This window comes from Myotis daubentonii, chromosome 7 (assembly GCF_963259705.1).
Source record: "Myotis daubentonii chromosome 7, mMyoDau2.1, whole genome shotgun sequence".
NCBI lineage: Eukaryota > Metazoa > Chordata > Mammalia > Chiroptera > Vespertilionidae > Myotis > Myotis daubentonii.
The window spans coordinates 31577775-31596216 of record NC_081846.1 but is presented as its reverse complement, the minus strand read 5'-3'; the positions used below and the strand labels follow the sequence as shown (position 1 = coordinate 31596216).

Here is an 18442-nt window from a genome sequence, read left to right as displayed (position 1 = left end):
GGTTTGATTTCCGTAAAGGGCACATGCCTGGGTTCCACCCTCAATCCCCAGTAGGGAGCGTGCAGGAGGCAGCCAATCAATTATTCTCTCTCATCATTGATGTTTCTCTCTCCCTTCCTCTCTGAAATCAATGAAAATATATTTTAAAAAATATTGAAGATTTGAATCTGGGTGATGGGTAAAAGAGGATTCGTTTTTAATTTTCTCTACTTAATGTATGTTTGAAAGTATTCACAATAAAATGTTTTTAAGTTTGCAATAAAGATTCACCTATTTCTCTCTCCATCAACGTGACTGCCTTTATGAACAGCTCTCAGCACCTGCAGACCGGGGGTTTCCCGGCCTGGGGCTAAGGGGGGCCTCCCACTCTCGCGTGCTGACCTTCGGTCTCTCGGGCTCATCAGCAGGGAAACGTGGCCTCGCTCCCTAGCAGCGGGGGGGCTGGGCGTGGAGCGCGGGACAGGGGGTGTCGAGCACTCTGCCCGCGTGGACAGGATCCCGACACGTCTGGGAATAGGAGGGACCAGTACCCACCGCTCCCAAGAACCGCATACGCGGCACCAAAAAACGTCCGTCCCAAGGCGCAGGCTCCGCAAGCACAGGCCGCGGAGGGGCACTTCACTAGCCGTGCGCCCCCCACCCAACCTGCGCCGGCCTCGCACAGAGCGAACCCCTGCTCCCCATCCCCCGTGACTCCCCCCCTCCCCTCCTACTCCCCACCCCCTTTGCTCCCCCCGCCCCTCCTGCTCCCCCGCCCCTCCTGCTCTCCCGCCCGCCTAGCTCCCCCGGTCCCCCTGCTCCCCCCGCCCCGTTGCTCCCTTGCTCCCCCACCCTCCTTGCCCTCCATCCCTCTTGCTCCCCCGCCCCCCTTGCTCCCCACCCTCTTGCTCCTCACTCCGCCCGACCCAGAAACGGAATCTCCACTCTCCCTTCCGGCGACCTGGGCCAGCCCACTCCAGGCCCCGCCCCACGACGTCCGCGATTGGCTCATGGAATGAGCACAAACCCTGGTTGGTTGAAATGGAGTGACGAAGGCACAGTCGTCGACTTTCCAAAGATGAGCTTTCGCCTCAGGCTCGAACTCTAGCTGGTAGCGGAACATCCGCGCCGGGGTCTTCCGTACCAGCGGCCCCCTTGGCGTTCGGTTCCTCTGGGCTCGTCTGCCCCCTCACCCGCCACACACCCACCGTGTAACCCACAAAGATAAGGGGCCTCCCTCCGTAAGCACGAACGTCCAGGCCCGTTTTCCGAGGAACGCGCGCAGCGCGCCGCGAGGAGGAGGGTGTGCGCGCCGTCCCGGGCGCATTCGAGGGCGTCCTGCTGCGGGAAGTCTCGTGTGATTAGCGCGGAGGTCTTGCGGTTTGGGGTTCTTGGTGGCGAGGTGAAGAGCGGCGGCGGGTGTTGAGAGTGGTTGATGCAGCGGGAGAGCCTTCGGGACTGAGCGTGGGGAGGGGGCGCTGGGCCTTGGGGTGGAGAGATGAGGCCAAACTCCTGGGACAGGCGGGAGCTGGGCACGTGCCTTGGGTGGCCCGCCACGTGGGCCGGGCCTCACAGGTCGTTCCTCGAGGTGGCGAGCTGCCGGGTTTCTTCATTTTTTAAATCTAGTTAGGTTAAGAGGTGATCTTTAAAGTTGCCCTAATTTAAATTCAGAGGAGAGGGGTGGGATAAGGTGCCACAAATTACCGAAGGCTTTTTAAACTTTTTAATTTTTTTTATTTTATTGATTTCAGAGGAAGGGAGAGGGAGAGAGAGAAACATCATTGATGAGAGAGAATCATTGATCAGCTGCTTCCTGCACGTCCCCACTGGGGATCGAGCCTGTAACCCAGGCATGTGCCCTGACCCGGTATCCAGTCCAGGACCATTCAGTCTGCAGGCCAAACCGGCTGGGGCTGGAAGTATCATTTTTAAAACAGGTGTGCTAGCCCTGACCGGTTTGGCTCAGTGGCTAGAGCTTCGGCCTGCGGACTGAAAGGTCCCAGGTTCAATTCCGGTCAGGGGCATGTACCATGGTTGCCGGCACATCCCCAGTAGGAGATGTGCAGGAGGCAGCTGATCGGTGTGTCGCTCTCATTGATGTTTCTAACTCCCTATCCCTCTCCCTTCCTGTCTGTAAAAAAATCAATAAAATATATTTTAAAATAAATAAATAAAACAGGTATGCTAAATGAAGGCAGTAGGAGGAGGGAGATCGTGTGTTTGAAATTGTTTATTTTATTTTTAATCCTCGCCCGAGGATATTTTTCCATTAATTTTTATTTTTTTAAAGGAATAACCTTTCTTTTTTTAATATTTTTTTTATTGATTTCAGAGAGGAAGAGAAAGGGAGAGAGATAGAAACATCAATGATGAGAGAGAATCACCGACTGGCTGCCTCCTGCACACCCCCCACTGGGGACGGAGCCCCCAACCCGGGCATGTGCCCCTGACCGGAATCGAACCTGGGACCCTTCAGTCCACAGGCCTACACTCTATCCACTTAGCCAAACAAGCCAGGGCTCCATTAATTTTTAAAGAGAGGGAAAGACAGACAGCAGTATCGATGTGAGAGAAACACCCATTGGTTGCCTCCTGCATGAGCCCCAACCAGAACCCAAGCCCTGCAACTGAGGTACGTGCCCTTGACCGGAATCGAACCCGGGGACCCCTCAATCTGCAGGCCAATGTTCTATCCACTGAGCCAAACCAGCAAGGGCTAAAATTGTCTTTTTACCTAAGATTGGTTTACCTTATTTGTAATATTTAACAGAATGAAAAGTGGATTCTGAGAAAGGGAGATGACTGCAGGCAAAATGTGAGTGGCCTGAAATGTGGGAGGTGTAATGTGCTAATGACCGTGTCTGTTGTAGTCTGGTAAAAATCAAGGTGACCCCAAGAAAATGGCTTCTCCTCCAAAGGAGGTAGAAGAAGATAGTGAAGATGAGGAAGTGTCAGATGAAGAAGATGAAAGCAGTGGAGGAGAGGTAATTATGTACAATTTAATGCAGAGTCATGTACAGTCGTGTTGTATGCGTGAAAATACTGGCAAAGGTAAGATTGTATTCCTTCATAGATGCCCTGTTGTGATGGTTGAGTGTTTCACAAGCTCTTCATTGACCTGTCAAAATACCATAAAGGTAAGTATTTGGATGAGCTTGAGAGAAAAGATCTGGAGCCGCCTCCTCATGTGCCCTCCACAGGGCTTAGTGTGATGATGTATTAAATCATTTTTCCAGTTTCAACTTGCTAGCCCCACATGCTGGATGAGGAAACAGCGTGGACAGCTAGCTGTCTTGTATGAGGTGGTGCTGGGCATTGTATTCAGGTCTGGGTTTAGCCTTACCAGATTCCTTTCCTAGCTGCCAAACAGGTCTCTGTTCTTTTTTAAAAAAGATAGATATTTTTATTGATTTCAGAGAGGAAAGGAGAGAGACAGAGATAGAAACATCAGTGATGACAGAGAATCATTGATTGGCTGTCTCCCTTACTCCCCCTACTGGGGATCAAGTCCACAATTGGGGCAGGTGCCCTGACTGGGTATTGAATTGTGACTTCTTGGTTCATAGGTCGACACAACCACTGAGCCACACAACTGGGCAGGTCTCTGTTCTTTGTACAGGTTTTGTAACACTAGTCACTGTGTTATAATGTTGTGGAGTGAGGAACGCCCGCTCCCTTTGTACTGATGATGACACTCTGGTACTCCTGGCTACTGTTGCTTACTGTAAAGACAACTACAATAAGTCTTAGTTTAACACATAACTTGATAAAACTGGTGGTCAACAAGAGGTAGCTTTGAGTGTGACTTGAATATAGATAATGTTTTTATCAAGTTAACTGCTCACTCTAATTTGTATTAATTTTGCAAGGACTGTCCAGCCTATTTGATACTCATTTTATCTCTGGTCTTAATACTGAGCTTTCAGTGAACTTTATACCACCTCCCCAAATGATTTAATAACACTTAACAGAGCTCTTAGTTACAGAAATTAATTCATAATCCTTAAAATACCATGTAACATTGGTTATCATTGTCAGAAGAGGAAGAAAAGGTGAGGCTTAAAAAAATCTCTCCTAGTCCTAACTGGTTTGGCTTAGTGGATAGAGCATCGCTTGCAGACTTCGATTCTGGTCAAGGACACATGCCCGGATTGTGGGTTTGATCCCCAGTAGGGGGCGTGCAGGAGTCAGCTGATCAATGATTCATTCTCATTCTCTCTCTCTCTCTCTCTCTCTCTCTCTCTCTCTCTCTCTCTCTCTCTCTCTCTTTCTCTCTCTCTCTCTCTCTCTCTCTTCTCTGAAATCAATAAAAATATATTTTAAAGAACTAGAGCCACACAGTAGCAGATGGGATCTAGACAGTCTATTTTCAGAGTGCATTTAAGGTGTGCTGCTTCAAAGCTGAAGTGATGCCGTAACCGGTTTGGCTCAGTGGATAGAGCGTCGGCCTCTGGACTGAAAGGTCCCAGGTTTGATTCCAGTCAAGGGCATGTACCTTGGTTGTGGGCACATCTCCAGTAGGGTGTGTGCAGGAGGCAGCTGATCGATGTTTCTCTCTCATCGATGTTTCTAACTATCTCTCTCCCTTCCTCTGTAAAAAATCAATAAAATATATTTTTTAAAAAAGCTGAATGGATTAGAGGTGTAGAAATTAACAGGTGTGGGTCCAGAGGTATTTGAAGGGTTCATTATAATTACACATTTTACCTGAAAATGAGGACCGTGACTGCCCAGGTATAGAGAAGGACATGTAACATGACGCTATAGTTTAACATGCTAGCATATATCTAATGCGTGTGGTCTTGAACTAGAAGGCAGTGCCAGAATTTAGCGCTCATTTATGAGGGACCAATACTCCCTTTTTGAGTTTGAAAATAGACTCATGTTTGTTTGTTTTTACATATATTTTTATTGATTTCGGAGAGGAAGGGAGAGGGAGAGAGACATAGAAACATCAGTGATGAGACAGAATCATTGATCGGCTTCCTCCTGCATGCCTCCCACTGGGGATTGAGCCCACAGCCCGGGCATATGTCCTGACCTGGAATCAAACCATGACGTCCTGTTTGTAGGTTGATGCTCAACAACTGAGCCACACGGCTGAGCGACTCATGTTTGTTTTTATTTAATCTTGAGGTTATCATTCCTCAGAAAAAAGGCAAAAAGGCTACCACAACTCCAGGAAAGAAGGTGATGGTTTCCCCAACAGAAAAGATTGCAGTTGCCACAGCAGGCAAGAAAGCAGTTGTCACCCCTGGCAAAGAGGGAACAGCTATGCTGGCTCCTGGCAAAAAGGCAGCAGTTACACCAGCCAAAACCATAGCAACCCCTGGTAAGAAGGAAGCAGCCACCCCAGACAAGGGAGCAGGGAATGACAAGAATGCCAAGAAGGAAGATAGTGATGAGGAAGATGATGGCAACAGTGAAGAGGAGGATGAGGTTGAATTTGAGCCAGCAGTGATGAAAGCTACTGCTGCTGCCCCTTTCTTGGATGATGATGATGAAGAAGATGGTAAGGCGTTATTGGTAGTTCTTGGGCTCTTCTCTTATTTGCAAGATACATTAGGGGTGAGATTGTGGAGTGGGTGGGCAACATGCAGACATACTCCTTCCATGACACCGTGGGGGTTAGATAAAAATCCTCCCAGGGATTCTCCGTGCTGGTTGTATACTAGGGTGTTAGTTAGCCATGAATGATTGCCTGCCCCTGAGAAAATGTTTAACACAGCACATTCTATGAGTAGTTTTCATAATATAAGGTTTTGCTTCCAAGTAATCTGTTAATTCTTACTATAACTGCTAAGCACAGTATTGTATTATGTATTTTTTTCCCCTTTAGATTTATCTGGAACTAATGTTGGTTTGAGGATAATTCTCTTGAGTTTTTGACTAGGTAGCTTCTCTTTCAGACTCTGAAGAAGAACCGATGGAGATTGCACCAGCCAAAGGCAAGAAGGCTCCTGTAAAAGCTGTTCCTGTGAAGGCCAAGAGCACAGAAAATGAAGACGAAGAGGAGGATGACGAAGAGGAGGATGAAGATGAAGGTAACTGAGTTAGATTCTAAAGTGTATTGGTATGAGTTTTATTTATTTTATTTTTTAAAATATATTTTATTGATTTTTTACAGAGAGGAAGGGAGAGGGATAGAGAGTTAGAAACATCGATGAGAGAGAAACATCGACCAACTGCCTCCTGCACACCTCCTACTGGGGATGTGCCCGCAGTAGGAGTAAGGGTAAGGTACATGCCCTTGACTGTAATCGAACCTGGGACCTTTCAGTCCACGGGCCAATGCTCTGTCCACTGAGCCAAACCGGCCAGGGCGGTATGAGTTTTATTTAAAGGAGGTATTTGAATATGTGTCAGGAATTGATTGGGTGGGTTTTCATTTAGATTCTGAAAAAGAAGCTGTGAATTCTCCATGGTCCAGCGGGAGAAAAGCCTTTCCCGTGGGGGTCGAGGAGGACGAGCAGGACAACCACTGTGATGACAGAGGCTATGAGGAAGAGGAGGAGGGTGGAATGACCCAAATTGGCTATGTTAAATGGTGGCCAGTCTCAACGATTTCTAGTTGTAAGGGAAGTCCTTGGGCAGGGACTGTTGGATTTCTGTTATGAACTTGGAGAACTTTCTAATTAATTTATAAATGCTTTTAAAAGTATTTTGACCAGACCTAATCCATGTGTCTTGTGAAGAATAGACATAACATAGGTATGATATTTGTGGAGAATGTAAGAACTTCCAGTTTACTTACTAGTGGCACAGACAGATCAGTAAAAATACAATATTTTGACTTTTGCCCACAGATCCTATTAAAAAAACACCTGATAAACAGAAGAAGAAAATGGCCAAACAGAAGGCTTCCCCTGAAACCAAAAAACAGAAATTAGAAGGTAACTCCTTTGTTGTGTTTTTTTGTTTTGTTAATTTTCACCCAAGGATATTTTTTCCATTGCTTTTTAGAGAGAGTGGAAGGGAGGGAGGAAGGGGGAGAGAGAGAGAGAGAGAGAGAGAGAGAGAGAGAGAGAGAGAGAGAGAGAGAAACATCAATGTGAGAGAGACACACTGATTAATTGCCTCCCGCACAAGCCGAGACCAGGGGTGGGGATGGAACCTGCAACCCAGGTACGTGCCTTTGGGAACCAAATCTGAGACCTTCAGGTGTGCAAGCTGATGCTCTAACCACTGAGAACACCGGCCAGGGCTCTTTCCTGTGTTTTAAAATATAAGGGACACATAGAGAATTTTATCTTGGTGAAAACCAAATCTTAAATGATGAGCAAGGATTTTAATTGCAGCCTGGTGTTATAATACGCCAGTCTTTGATGAATTTTCTTTTAGCATCATACTTTTCTGAACTGCTTATTTGACTTGTGTTGTTGTTGTTTTACCTTTTTGTATGGCAGCTGAACCACCTGTAACTTTCAAACTGTTTGTTGGAAACCTGAATTTCAACAAAACTGCTGCTGAACTAAAAACTGGTCTCAGGGAATTTTTTGCTAAAAATGAACTCACAGTTGTTGGTGTCAGAGTCAGCTCGTCCAGGTAAATACCGGTAAATTAAGAATGTTAAGAGTTTATCAGCCCAGCACGTACTGTCCCTGGAGAATTTAGGGGTCCCAGTCGCTTTCTGTTTCACTGTGGGTTACTGGACTTCCATTTTGTCACATCCTTCTATTACTTGCTCTTCGCCCTTTGGTGGGATTTTACCTCAGTCTCTTGCAGTCAGAATGAGTATTTAAAACCCTTCAGTGGCTTGTTTATTAAACCTACAAGATTAAACTTTGCTACCCAATTTTCCCAACCAAAGCATTAAAATAATCCCACGATCTTCCAGGTCTTTACAAAAACGTATTTTCATGATTTTCCAACTGTGAGCAATGTTATTTGCCTAGAATTATTTTAGCTAAGCCACAAATTTAATGACAAAACCCCAACTTTGGTGGTAAATATAGTTCTGCTTTTTTGCTGAATTTCATCTTTTCTCACTTCTTTCTCATCAAAAGCAAATGTCTTAGGTGTAAGCATGTTTTGTACAACTCAGAATTTCTCAGGTAGAAACAAAGGTAATCATACTAGTAACCATTTGCTGGGTGCTCACTGTTCAAGGTGTTGCTCTTAGCTTCTTATTTATATAACTCACTGACTCCATAAGACAGTCCTCAGTGGTGATTATTGCCATTATCCCCATTTCATAGAAGAGGTGACTAAGGCACAGAGAAGTTATGCTGCATGCCCAGTATCACAGCGAGAAAGGGGCAGAGCCAGGACTTGAGCCCAGCACTCTGGCTCCAGAGCCTGTCCCTGGCTCTTCTAGTTTTTGTTAGCTATATTTTGGAATATTGTTGCATTTGTAGTAAATAAGGATTCCTTTTGTATTAAGAAAAAATTCTTACCGTAACAGCCCTTGAGTTTGTTAACAGTTCCACATTAGGAATAGTATTTTTGTTCCAGTAAACAAATGCAGATGGCTGCTTATTAAAAATAAAAGTTCAAAAACTTGTCATTTTAAGCTTCATTTTCTATAGCTTTTGGTTAACTCTGGTCAGTTATCAAACAGAAAACCAGTCCTTGCTCTGGAACAGGGCTTCTCAACCTTGGCATGGTTGACCTTTGTGGGGTGGGCTGTCAAGTTCATGGTAGGCTATTTAGCAGCTTCCCTGCATCCTACCCACAAGATAATAGAAGCACTGCCCCAGTTGTAACAGCTGAAAATGTCCCCAGCTATTGCCAAACTCGCCGGTGAGAACCACTATTTTCTGGGGACTCCCTGGCACTGATATTGCCAGTTGGTGGAGCCTTGGTTTGAAATTGTAAATTCGGCAACTGCTTTTTACTTGATACTAATTTCCACTCTCACAACCAGTGTGATGAGCCAACCAGAAGGCTTGTGCCTCTTGATTTAACGTGTGTGTGTGTGTGTGTGTGTGTGTGTGTTTTCCTTTCTTCTTCCTCTCTGTAGGAGATTTGGTTATGTGAATTTTAAATCTGTTGACGATCAGGAAAAAGCCCTGGAACTCAGTGAGACAAAGGTCCTTGGGTATGAAATTAAATTGAAGAAACCAAAGGGAAAGGAAACAAAAAAAGGTATGCAAATAAGGTAATTTGTTTATAGATACCTAAAGGACTGTGACAGGCAGGAATATCATCTTCTGTCTTATTCCGTGCTCCTCAGTAACCAACAGGTCACCTGTCTCCACATCACCAACTTGATCCACCTTCTCTCATGCCCTGTGCTCTAGCTGCCTGGCCCACCTTCTCTGTCACAGTTCTTTACCTTACTCTCTGTCATTTTCTACCTTCTCTTCTCTGTCACATGTTCACTGCAAGACTCATGCCCTGGCTACCTGCAACCCATCCAGCTTAAAGGTCACTTCCTCAGATCCAGAAACCTTTCCTTTACCCCAGACGAGGCTCTGTCTTCTCCACTAAATGTTCTCATCTCCCTTTTTACTTTTCCTTCCTGGCACTTAGCACAATTTGTAATTATGGGATTGTTTATGTACTGGTTTTCCCCCCACAAGACCACATTCCTATATTTTCACAGCCTGCATGAAGCTTAGGCCGTCACCCAACCTATATGTTCAAATATTTGTTGAGTTCAAATATTTGAAGGAGTATGCATTGTTGTTTCCTCTCTTCAACTCTTGTGAAATATTTTTTTTTCTCTCCGAGAGAACTTTTGATGCCTATGAGATCTAAATGCAGACTAAAAATATTCTTTTCTATTTATGTAGATCGAAATGCCAAAACACTTTTGATCAAGAACTTGCCTAGCAAGGTCACTGAGCATGAACTAAAGGAAGTGTTTGAGGATGCTTTTCAAATCAGATTTCTGAGCAATGATGGGATAAGTAAAAGGTATGTTTCGTACTGAAAAGAATACATGTCTACTGGATCCAACCGTGACAGTTTCATTCCATTCTCCCAAATCATTGATGCCTGATTTTAGAGAATGAAAGAGTAGTTAAGTAGCCTTCCTATTAGAAGGCATATAATGCACAGCCAGACCCTGGTAGAAAACAATGTTGGTATCATAGAAAAATGGAGACTTGTTCAACCAAATACAAGGTTGAAGATTGGAAGAATTCAGCCATAGATTATCTTCATTCCTCTCTCTTCAGGGCTAGCTCCAGTAAAATAACACACTTTGTGACTTGCCTGGGCAGGTACCAAAACAGAACATTAACTTGGTCTGTTAGAATTATATTGTGAACTCTGGCCAGTTTGCCTCGGTGGTTAGAGTGTTGGTCCTCGGATGGATAGTCGCAGGTTTGATTCCCAGTCGAGGACTTGTACCTGGGTTGCAGGTTTGATCCCAGGTGAGGGTGCATGTGGGAGGCAGCTAGTTGATGTGTCTCTCTCTTTCATCAATGTTTCTCTTTCTCTCCCCCTTCTTTCTCCCTTCCATTCTCTCTCTAAAGATCAAAGGGAAAAATATCATTGGGTGAGGATTAAAAAAAAATAATTATGTTATGAGCAGTTAATGAAAATTATCACCATGTGTCCAAGCTTTGATAGGGTAAGAGGGTGAATATGGTGAAGTTAGAATGGATGGAATAGAATGTACCTTGAAGGGATTTTCAGTGAGGTGAAAATTGAATATCAGGTTTCCAGACACGTTTGAGCTGAATTTGTTGGTGTAGGTGTACTCTAAAACAATTTATGCCAGTATATTCTGATGAACATAGTCACTAGAAAAGAATCCTGCAGATTTAGAAAACAAGTCTGAAAGCAAATCCCAAATTGTTCGCAGTTTTTTCTGTGAGGAGATTGGCGGGCACTCTGCATGCTTGTGGTCAGCAACAAAAAAGCAGAAATTCCTGCTCAAAGCTATATTAATTCTCTAACTTTAATTAAATTGTAGTTAGATATACTTAAATGTTTAGAATCATTTAAGATTTATTACAAAGGGGAGCTGAGAGAAGCCCAGAAATCCATGACCATATGAAATAAAGCATAGTGCCCAAGTCAGAAATGAGTGTGGTGCATTCTCTTCAAGAATATTCTTACTGCCCTGGCTGGTGTGGCTCAGTTGGTTGAATGTTCTCTATGCACCAGGAAGGAGATTGTCGGCTCAATTCCCAGTCAGGGCACATGCCCAGGTTGCAGGCTCAATCCCCAGTAGGGGGTGTGCAGGAGGCAGCTGATCAGTGTTTCTCTCTCATCGATGTTTCTATCTCTCTCTTTCCCTTCCTATCTCTAAAAATCAATAAAAAAACCATAATGGGAGAAAGAAAGAGAGAGAGAGAGAGAGAGAGAGAGAGAGAGAGAGAGAGAGAGAGAGAAAGAAAGAAAGAAAGAAAGAAAGAAAGAAAGAAAGAAAGAAAGAAAGGAAGAAAGGAAGAAAGAGAAAGAAAGAAAAAATAATAATGGGGGACACATCATAAACAAAAGTAATTCAAAATGGATTTAATATCTAAAGGTAAGAGTTAAAACTTAGGGAAAAAACCACACGAGTAAATCTTTGTGATACTAGGTAAAGATATTATTGCACAGACAATAAAACAGAAGATTGAGATGTTAGGCTTTATCAAAATTAAAAACATTTGTACTTCAAAGGACACTATCCAAAAAGTCAAAAGAAACCACACACTGGGAGAAAATATTGCAAATCATGTATCTGATAGGGAACTTGTATTCAGAACATATAAAGAACTCATACAACTCAAATTAAAAGACAACCCAATTGCCCTAGCCAGTTTGGCTCAGTGGATAGAGCATCGGCCTGCGGACTGAAGGGTCCCGGGTTCTATTCTGGTCAAGGGCATGTACCTTGGTTGCAGGCTTGATCCCCAGTAGGGGGCGTGTAGAAGGCAGCTGACTGATTTTTTTCTCTCATTGAAGTTTCTAACTATCCCTCTCCCTTCCTTTCTGTAAAATAAATTTTAAAAAAAAGAAAGAAAAGAAAACCCAATTAAAAAGGATTTGAATGGACATTTCTCCAAATAAGATACACAAATGGCCAATAAGCACATGAAAAGATGTTCAACATTAGTCATTAAGGAAATGCAAATCAAAACCATGATGTGATACCACTTCAACCCACTAGAATGCCTATGATAAAAAAGGCAGATAGTAACAAGTTTGGGCAAGGAGGGAGGTGGAGAAATTGGAGTCCTCAAACATTGCTGGTGGGAATGCAAAATAGAGCAGTTGTTTTGGAAAACAGTTTTGCAGTTTCTCAAAATGTTAAACATACAGTTGCCATATGGTTTGGCAATCCTATTAGGTATCTACCCAAAAGAAATAAAAACTTGTAACTACACCTTTCTATGAATGTTTGTATCAGATTTATTTATACTAGCTAAAAAGTGTAAATAACCCAGAGTGTACAACAGCTGATGAACAGATAAACAAAATGTGGTACTTTCATGCAGTGGAATATTATTCAGTCATAAAAAGGGATGAAATACTGACACATGCTATGACAACATGGATGAAACTCAAAAACATTAGGCTAAGTGAAAGAAGCCAGACACAAAAGATTGCATATTTGTATAATCCTATTGATATGAAATGTCCAAAATAGGCAAATCTATGGAAAACATTGTAGTGGTTGCCTGCAGCTGGGGGAAGGGAATGAAGGGGGGGTGGGGGTGGGGGCGGGGAACGAAGAATGACTGCTGAGGGATACTTTTGGGGATGATGAAAATGTTCTAAAATTAGATTATGGTGATGACTGTATAATTCTGTAAATATGCTAGAAACCATTGCATACTTTACATGGGTGAATTAAATAGAGTATGTGGCCCTGCTGGTGTGGCTCAGTGGTTGAGTGTCGACTTATGAACCAGGTGGTCACGGTTCAATTCCCAGTCCTGGGTTTCAGGCTTGACCCCCAGTAGGGGGTGTGCAGGAGGCAGCCAATCAGTGATTCTCATCATTGATATTTCTGTCTCTCCCTCTCCCTTCCTCTCTGAAATCAATAAAATATATATATAATAAAAAAATAGAGTATGTGTATATTTGCTTTTATATGTACAGTTTATTATCTAAGGATAGAAATTGAGTGGCAGGAAGACTTCATGGTATCTATCTTTTTGCATTTTGAATCTTGTATATGTATTACCGATTAAAAAGACAGGTAAATACAAATACTAAATGCTGACAGTTCTCTCTCCCCACCCCATCCCCACAACTGCAGAATTGCCTATATTGACTTCAAGTCACAAGCTGATGCAGAGAGAACCTTGGAAGAGAAGCAAGGGACAGAAATTGGAGGGCTTGCCATAGTTCTGGAGCATGTTGGAGAGAAAAATCAAGGCCGAGAAGAGAGGGCCAGGAAGAGCAGAAGTTGGAGAGGTAAGCATGCTAAAGCTCTGTAGATGGAGACTTACGAGGGATGTCAATTAGGTTAGGGGCACTTGGCACTTTTAAATACAATTTTCTCCCTGTATCAAAAACATGTAAGTCATCCTCATAATTATATCAAGCTGATGAGCATTTTCCTAGTTAACTGTAACCTTGTCTGGAAAAGAAATGGCACTTTGAGCCCTGGCCAGTGTGGCTCTTTTGGTTGAGCATCATCAAATGCACTGAGAGGTCCCCAGTTCGATTCCCCGTCAGGGCACATGCCTGGGTTTCTGGCTCGATCTCCAGTTGCGGTCATGTAAGAGGCAGCCAATCTATGTTTCTCTCTCTCTCTCTCTCCCTCCCTCTCCATTCCTTTTTAAAAATTCAATAAAAACATATTAAAAAGAAATGGGGACTTTGAGACACATCAGTTTGGCTTCCCTTTTTGGGTACCCTTAGGCTTCTGTTTGAACAACCTCTTAAACTTGTGGTTTTAGAATTCGATATTTAGTTCTCTTCAGACATTTAATTATTTTTAAGAAGAGTTGTTGTCAGGTTTAAATCAGAAACCCTAAGCCAGTGCCCCTAATCTGATGGGTAAGCATGGTGGCTTATACAGAGTTTATAGGAAAAAGCAATACAATTTTTTATGAATGTTTTTTTAAAATCAAGACATTTTACATAAAAATTGGGATTCCCAGCTTCTTTTGCTACATCAAGAAATCTGGCCACCCTGTGGCTGCAGCCCTACCTGCCCAAAGTCCTACCTGTCTGCAGCCACCTGGAGAGAAGCAGCCGTTTTCTCTTAACGATGGCATTTGATGTTTGTGCAGCCTCCACCATTCTCTAAGTCAAGGGTCCTCAAACTACGCCCACGGGCCACATGCAAATACAAATATTGTATTTGTTCCCGTTTTGTTTTTTTACTTCAAAATAAGATATGTGCAGTGTGCACAGGAATTTGTTCATAGTTTTTTTCAAACTATAGTCCGGCCCTCCAACAGTCTGAGGGACAGTGAACAGTTTAAAAGTTTGAGGACCCTGTTTAAAAAGTTTGAGGACCCCTGCTCTAGTTCTCCCTAACTCTGAACAAGTGAACAGCACACTTACACTTTGAAAAAATAGTTAATACTTTTTCTTCCAAAGTAGTACTTTCTTCCCTATTAGTAAAGATGACATTTTAACATTTCTTATGCATTTATCTCTTTCAAAAAATAGGAAAACAAAAGATAGAACAAGAAAGCCACACATTTCAAGAAAAATGGGAGAGAGCTTATTTCTTTGTGGAGGTAAAGAATGTTCCTATGTGTTTAATATGCAAAGAGAGTCTGTCCGTGTCGAAAGAATATAACCTAAGATGCCATTATGAAACAAACCACAGTAGGAACCTTGTTGGATATACAGAAAAGATGCGTGATAAAAAACTCAATGAACTGAAAAAAAGGTTGAAACTTGAACATGATTTGCTTTTGAACGTGAATAAAATAACTGATGCTGCCATGAAATGTAGTTACGTGTTACGTGAGAAAATTGCCCGGGCATCAAAACCCCTTACAGATGGTGCGTTTATAAAGGAATGTCTACTGAGTGCTGCAGAAATTTTGTGCCCTGAACAGAGACAAGTGTTTGCCAACATAAATCTCACTGGTAATATTGCTGAGCAGCATGTTGCCAATGTGACTGAGAACTTACAGAACACCTTGCAAGAAAAAGTTAAATCATTTGTGGCTTTCTCTATTGCAGCTCATGAAAGCACTTATATAAATAACGCCCCCCAGTTAGCTGTATTTATTCGCGGTGTTGATGAAACTTTTGATGTGACTGAGGAACTTTTGGACATGGGACCCCTGACGGGCACAACATCGGGAAATGACTTATTTTTATGTGTTGAGAAAAGTCTTAGAAAATTTGATGTAGACTGGTCAAAATTAGTAAGCATTAGCACAGATGGTAATTCTGCAACGGTTGGTGTGAAGCAACTTGTTACAAAACTTAAGTCTAAAGTGTCAGGGCTTTGCAAAGACACAGAACTTAAATCTGTGCATGGCCTCTTTCTCCAAGAATCCCTTTGTGCTAAAAAGTTACAAATGGATCATGTCATGGACGTAGTAATTTACACCATAACGTGGCTGCATTCCCATGGCTCGACCCACAGGAAGTTTAGTGCTTTGTTCAGTGAGCTAGACACACAGTATGGACACCTGACCTACCTGGAACTGAAGTGGCTGAGCCGTGGAATGGTGCTAAGGCAGTTTTTTGAACTGTTGGAAGAAATTGACATTTTCATGTCTTCTAAAGGAAAATCTGTGCCTCAGCTTCGTAACAAAGATTGGGTCAAAGACCTAGCCTTTTTGGTTGACATTATGACTTACGTAAACATGTTGGATGTTGCTCTGCAAGGGCATTCGCAGATGGTTACACAAATGTACCATGCAGTTCGCTCTTTCCTAGCAAAATTGTGTCTTTGGGAAACTCATTTGGCAAGAAACAATCTGGCCCACTTCCCGACGCTGAGACTAGTTTCTGAGAATGAAAGTGATGGACTGAACTACATTCCCAAAATTAAAGAGTTGAAGACTGAATTTCAAAAAAGGTTCTCTGATTTCAAACTTTATGAAAACGAACTTATACTGTTCAGCTCACCTTTCTCAATTAATATTAATAATGTGAATGAAGAGCTACAAATGGAGGTTATTGAATTGCAGCACAACACTATATTGAAAACTAAATATGATGATGTTGGAATCCCAGAATTCTTCAAATATCTTGGGAACAGTTACCCTAAATATAAAAATCATTGTGCAAAGATTCTGTCCATGTTTGGAAGTACATATATTTGTGAGCAACTATTTTCTGTTATGACACAAAATAATACTATTGCTCCCAGTTAAAGGATTCAGAGATGAGTTTGCTCCTGCATATTGCTACGAGAGGTCCCCAACCTGACATTGACTGACGGGCATTAGTGAGTAACATCCCATTTTAGATTTCAAATCTGAGGAGTAACAAAAAACTCTGAATAATTATTTCTATTTCCAAATTACATTTTTCTAATGTCAACTTAAAGCACAATCTCTAGCATCATTTGTTTGTACCTTATAACATAAAATAAAGTTTGATTATACCCTGGCAGTTTATTTCTCCTATGCTTTGACTTTCTGGTCCCTAGAATTATACAAGTATATAAACCTCTGCCCTAAAAGTAGCCACATATTTTCCTAAAGGCACTCATGAGCCAAGGATGTGAACCAGAGAGTCAGCTGGAGAGAATGAATGTTGAGATGCCTAGAGCATTCCTATCCCCAAGGACCACAGACCTGCGGCTGCAATCATGGGGCTCAGGCCAGACTAACCCCCTTCTACGGACCAAGCTGGTGTGGTATAGCCAATGGGCTTCTTAATTGATGCTTCCATTTTGGATTTGCGCATTTCTAAAATTTCAATATTATTGGTCAGCTTACAGTCGGTTGTGACTGGTCCAGGAGTCATTCTGCTTCCTACAGGCAGGGATGGACATGCCCTTGCATTGGGGCCTAAAGGGATGCAGAATGGATGTTGATGTGTATAAGAGCTTATGAGCATTTTTCCAGGGAGAGGGCCCATAACTGCAATTGGGACTTGACTGCTCATTGCTGCAGAAACTACTTAAGCAATTAGTTTAATTATAGCAGTTATATATATACATTATGTATGTATGTATGTATGTATGTATATTATTTACATTTAGAGAATATAAGGAAATAAAGGGAAATCCCTACAATCTCATCAACCAGATGTAAGCCCTATAAATATTTAGGCATGTTTTCTTTTAGTTTTCTATGCATTATTTTATATGGCGGAGTATACAGTGGAACCTCATTTCTTTTTTTTTTTTTTTAATATATTTTATTGATTTTTGACAGAGAGGAAGGGAGAGAGAGATACAGAGTTAGAAACATAGATGGGAGAGAAACATCGATCAGCCGCCTCCTGCACACTCCTTCTGGGGATGTGCCCGCAACCCAGGTACATGCCCCCGACCGGAATCGAACCCGGGACCCTTGAGTCCACAGGCCGACGCTCTATCCACTGAGCCAAACCGGTTTCGGCGAACCTCATTTCTTTTTTTTTTTTTTTTTTAATATATTTTATTGATCTTTTACAGAGAGGAAGGGAGAGAGATAGAGAGTTAGAAACATTGATGAGAGAGAAACATCAATCAGCCGCCTCCTGCACATCTCCCACCGGGGATGCGCCCACAACCCAGGTACATGCCCCTGACCGGAACCGAACCCGGGACCCTTCAGTCCACAGGCCGATGCTCCATCCACTGAGCCAAACCGGTTTTGGCATCATTTCTTGAACTTAATTCTTCCCAGAAGGCTGTTCGAGAAGTGATTTGTTCTAAAACCAAGTCATTTTTCCCCCACTAGGAATAACGTAAATTGAATTAATTGTTCCAGATTCCCAAATGATTCCCTGGATGTTTTGTTGTTGTTTTGTTATTCCTCACCTGAGGATATTTTTCCCATTGATTTTTAGAGAGAATGGAAGAGGGGGAGAGAGAGAGAAACATCAATGTGAGAGAGAGACATTGATTGGTTGCCTCCCACACAAGCCCCCAACAAGGGCCAGGGATGGAGCCTGCAACGTGCCCTTGACTGGAATCAAACCAGACCCTTCAGTCCACAGGCCTACGCTCTATCCACTGAGCCACTACGCTCTATCCACTTTCTTATATACAGTACATGTATAGTGCACTGTTTAATCTATAAATAAATACTTTTCTTAAATTTATGGAAACAACCCCAACTAGCCTTAAATGAATTTTTCATATATCTCTGCCTTAGGAATGCTATCACCAGCTCACTGCTTTTCCTTTATCCAATCAACAACAGTTTTTCTACCTATTCAATTACCTGTGATTGTTGTTTTGGGATCACTTTCACACCCTTTAGCAACATTTGCATTCTTGATAGTCTATGTTTTAAATTGTGCTAAACAAAAGCATTCTCTCCTTTGTTTGCTGCCTGATAGATGCTTTTTGTCATGCTGAGGTATCAGCATGAAAGGGTTGTCAGGTCAAAAACTGAAGTTTTGGTCCACAACTGAGACATTTTTTCTGTGAACAACTTGGTCAAGAACCGTATTGTTCAAGATGAGAGATGTTCGGGAACCGAGGTTTTAA

At 42.6% G+C, this 18442-nt stretch overlaps 1 protein-coding gene across 1 annotated transcript; it reads left to right on the top strand.

Annotated features, from left to right (window-relative positions):
• Positions 1 to 1034: 1034 nt before the first annotated feature.
• Positions 1035 to 9856, top strand: LOC132238823 (nucleolin-like). Its single transcript, XM_059704867.1, has 8 exons — positions 1035 to 1381; positions 2850 to 2963; positions 5116 to 5491; positions 5889 to 6023; positions 6786 to 6872; positions 7386 to 7524; positions 8942 to 9066; positions 9717 to 9856. The coding sequence occupies exons 2-8, from the start codon at positions 2880 to 2882 to the stop codon at positions 9854 to 9856; spliced, it is 1086 nt and encodes a 361-aa protein (XP_059560850.1). The 5' UTR covers positions 1035 to 1381; positions 2850 to 2879.
• Positions 9857 to 18442: the final 8586 nt, after the last annotated feature.

What these genes read in the sequence shown, in the direction of transcription:
- LOC132238823 (XM_059704867.1), top strand. Translation starts at nt 2,880, where the DNA reads ATGGCTTCTCCTCCAAAGGAGGTAGAAGAAGATAGTGAAGATGAGGAA. An exon ending in ATGAAAGCAGTGGAGGAGAG is followed by an intron (nt 2,964 to 5,115) that starts GTAATTATGTAC and finishes TTTAATCTTGAG; the next exon opens with GTTATCATTCCTCAGAAAAA. An exon ending in GTCAGAGTCAGCTCGTCCAG is followed by an intron (nt 7,525 to 8,941) that starts GTAAATACCGGT and finishes TCCTCTCTGTAG; the next exon opens with GAGATTTGGTTATGTGAATT.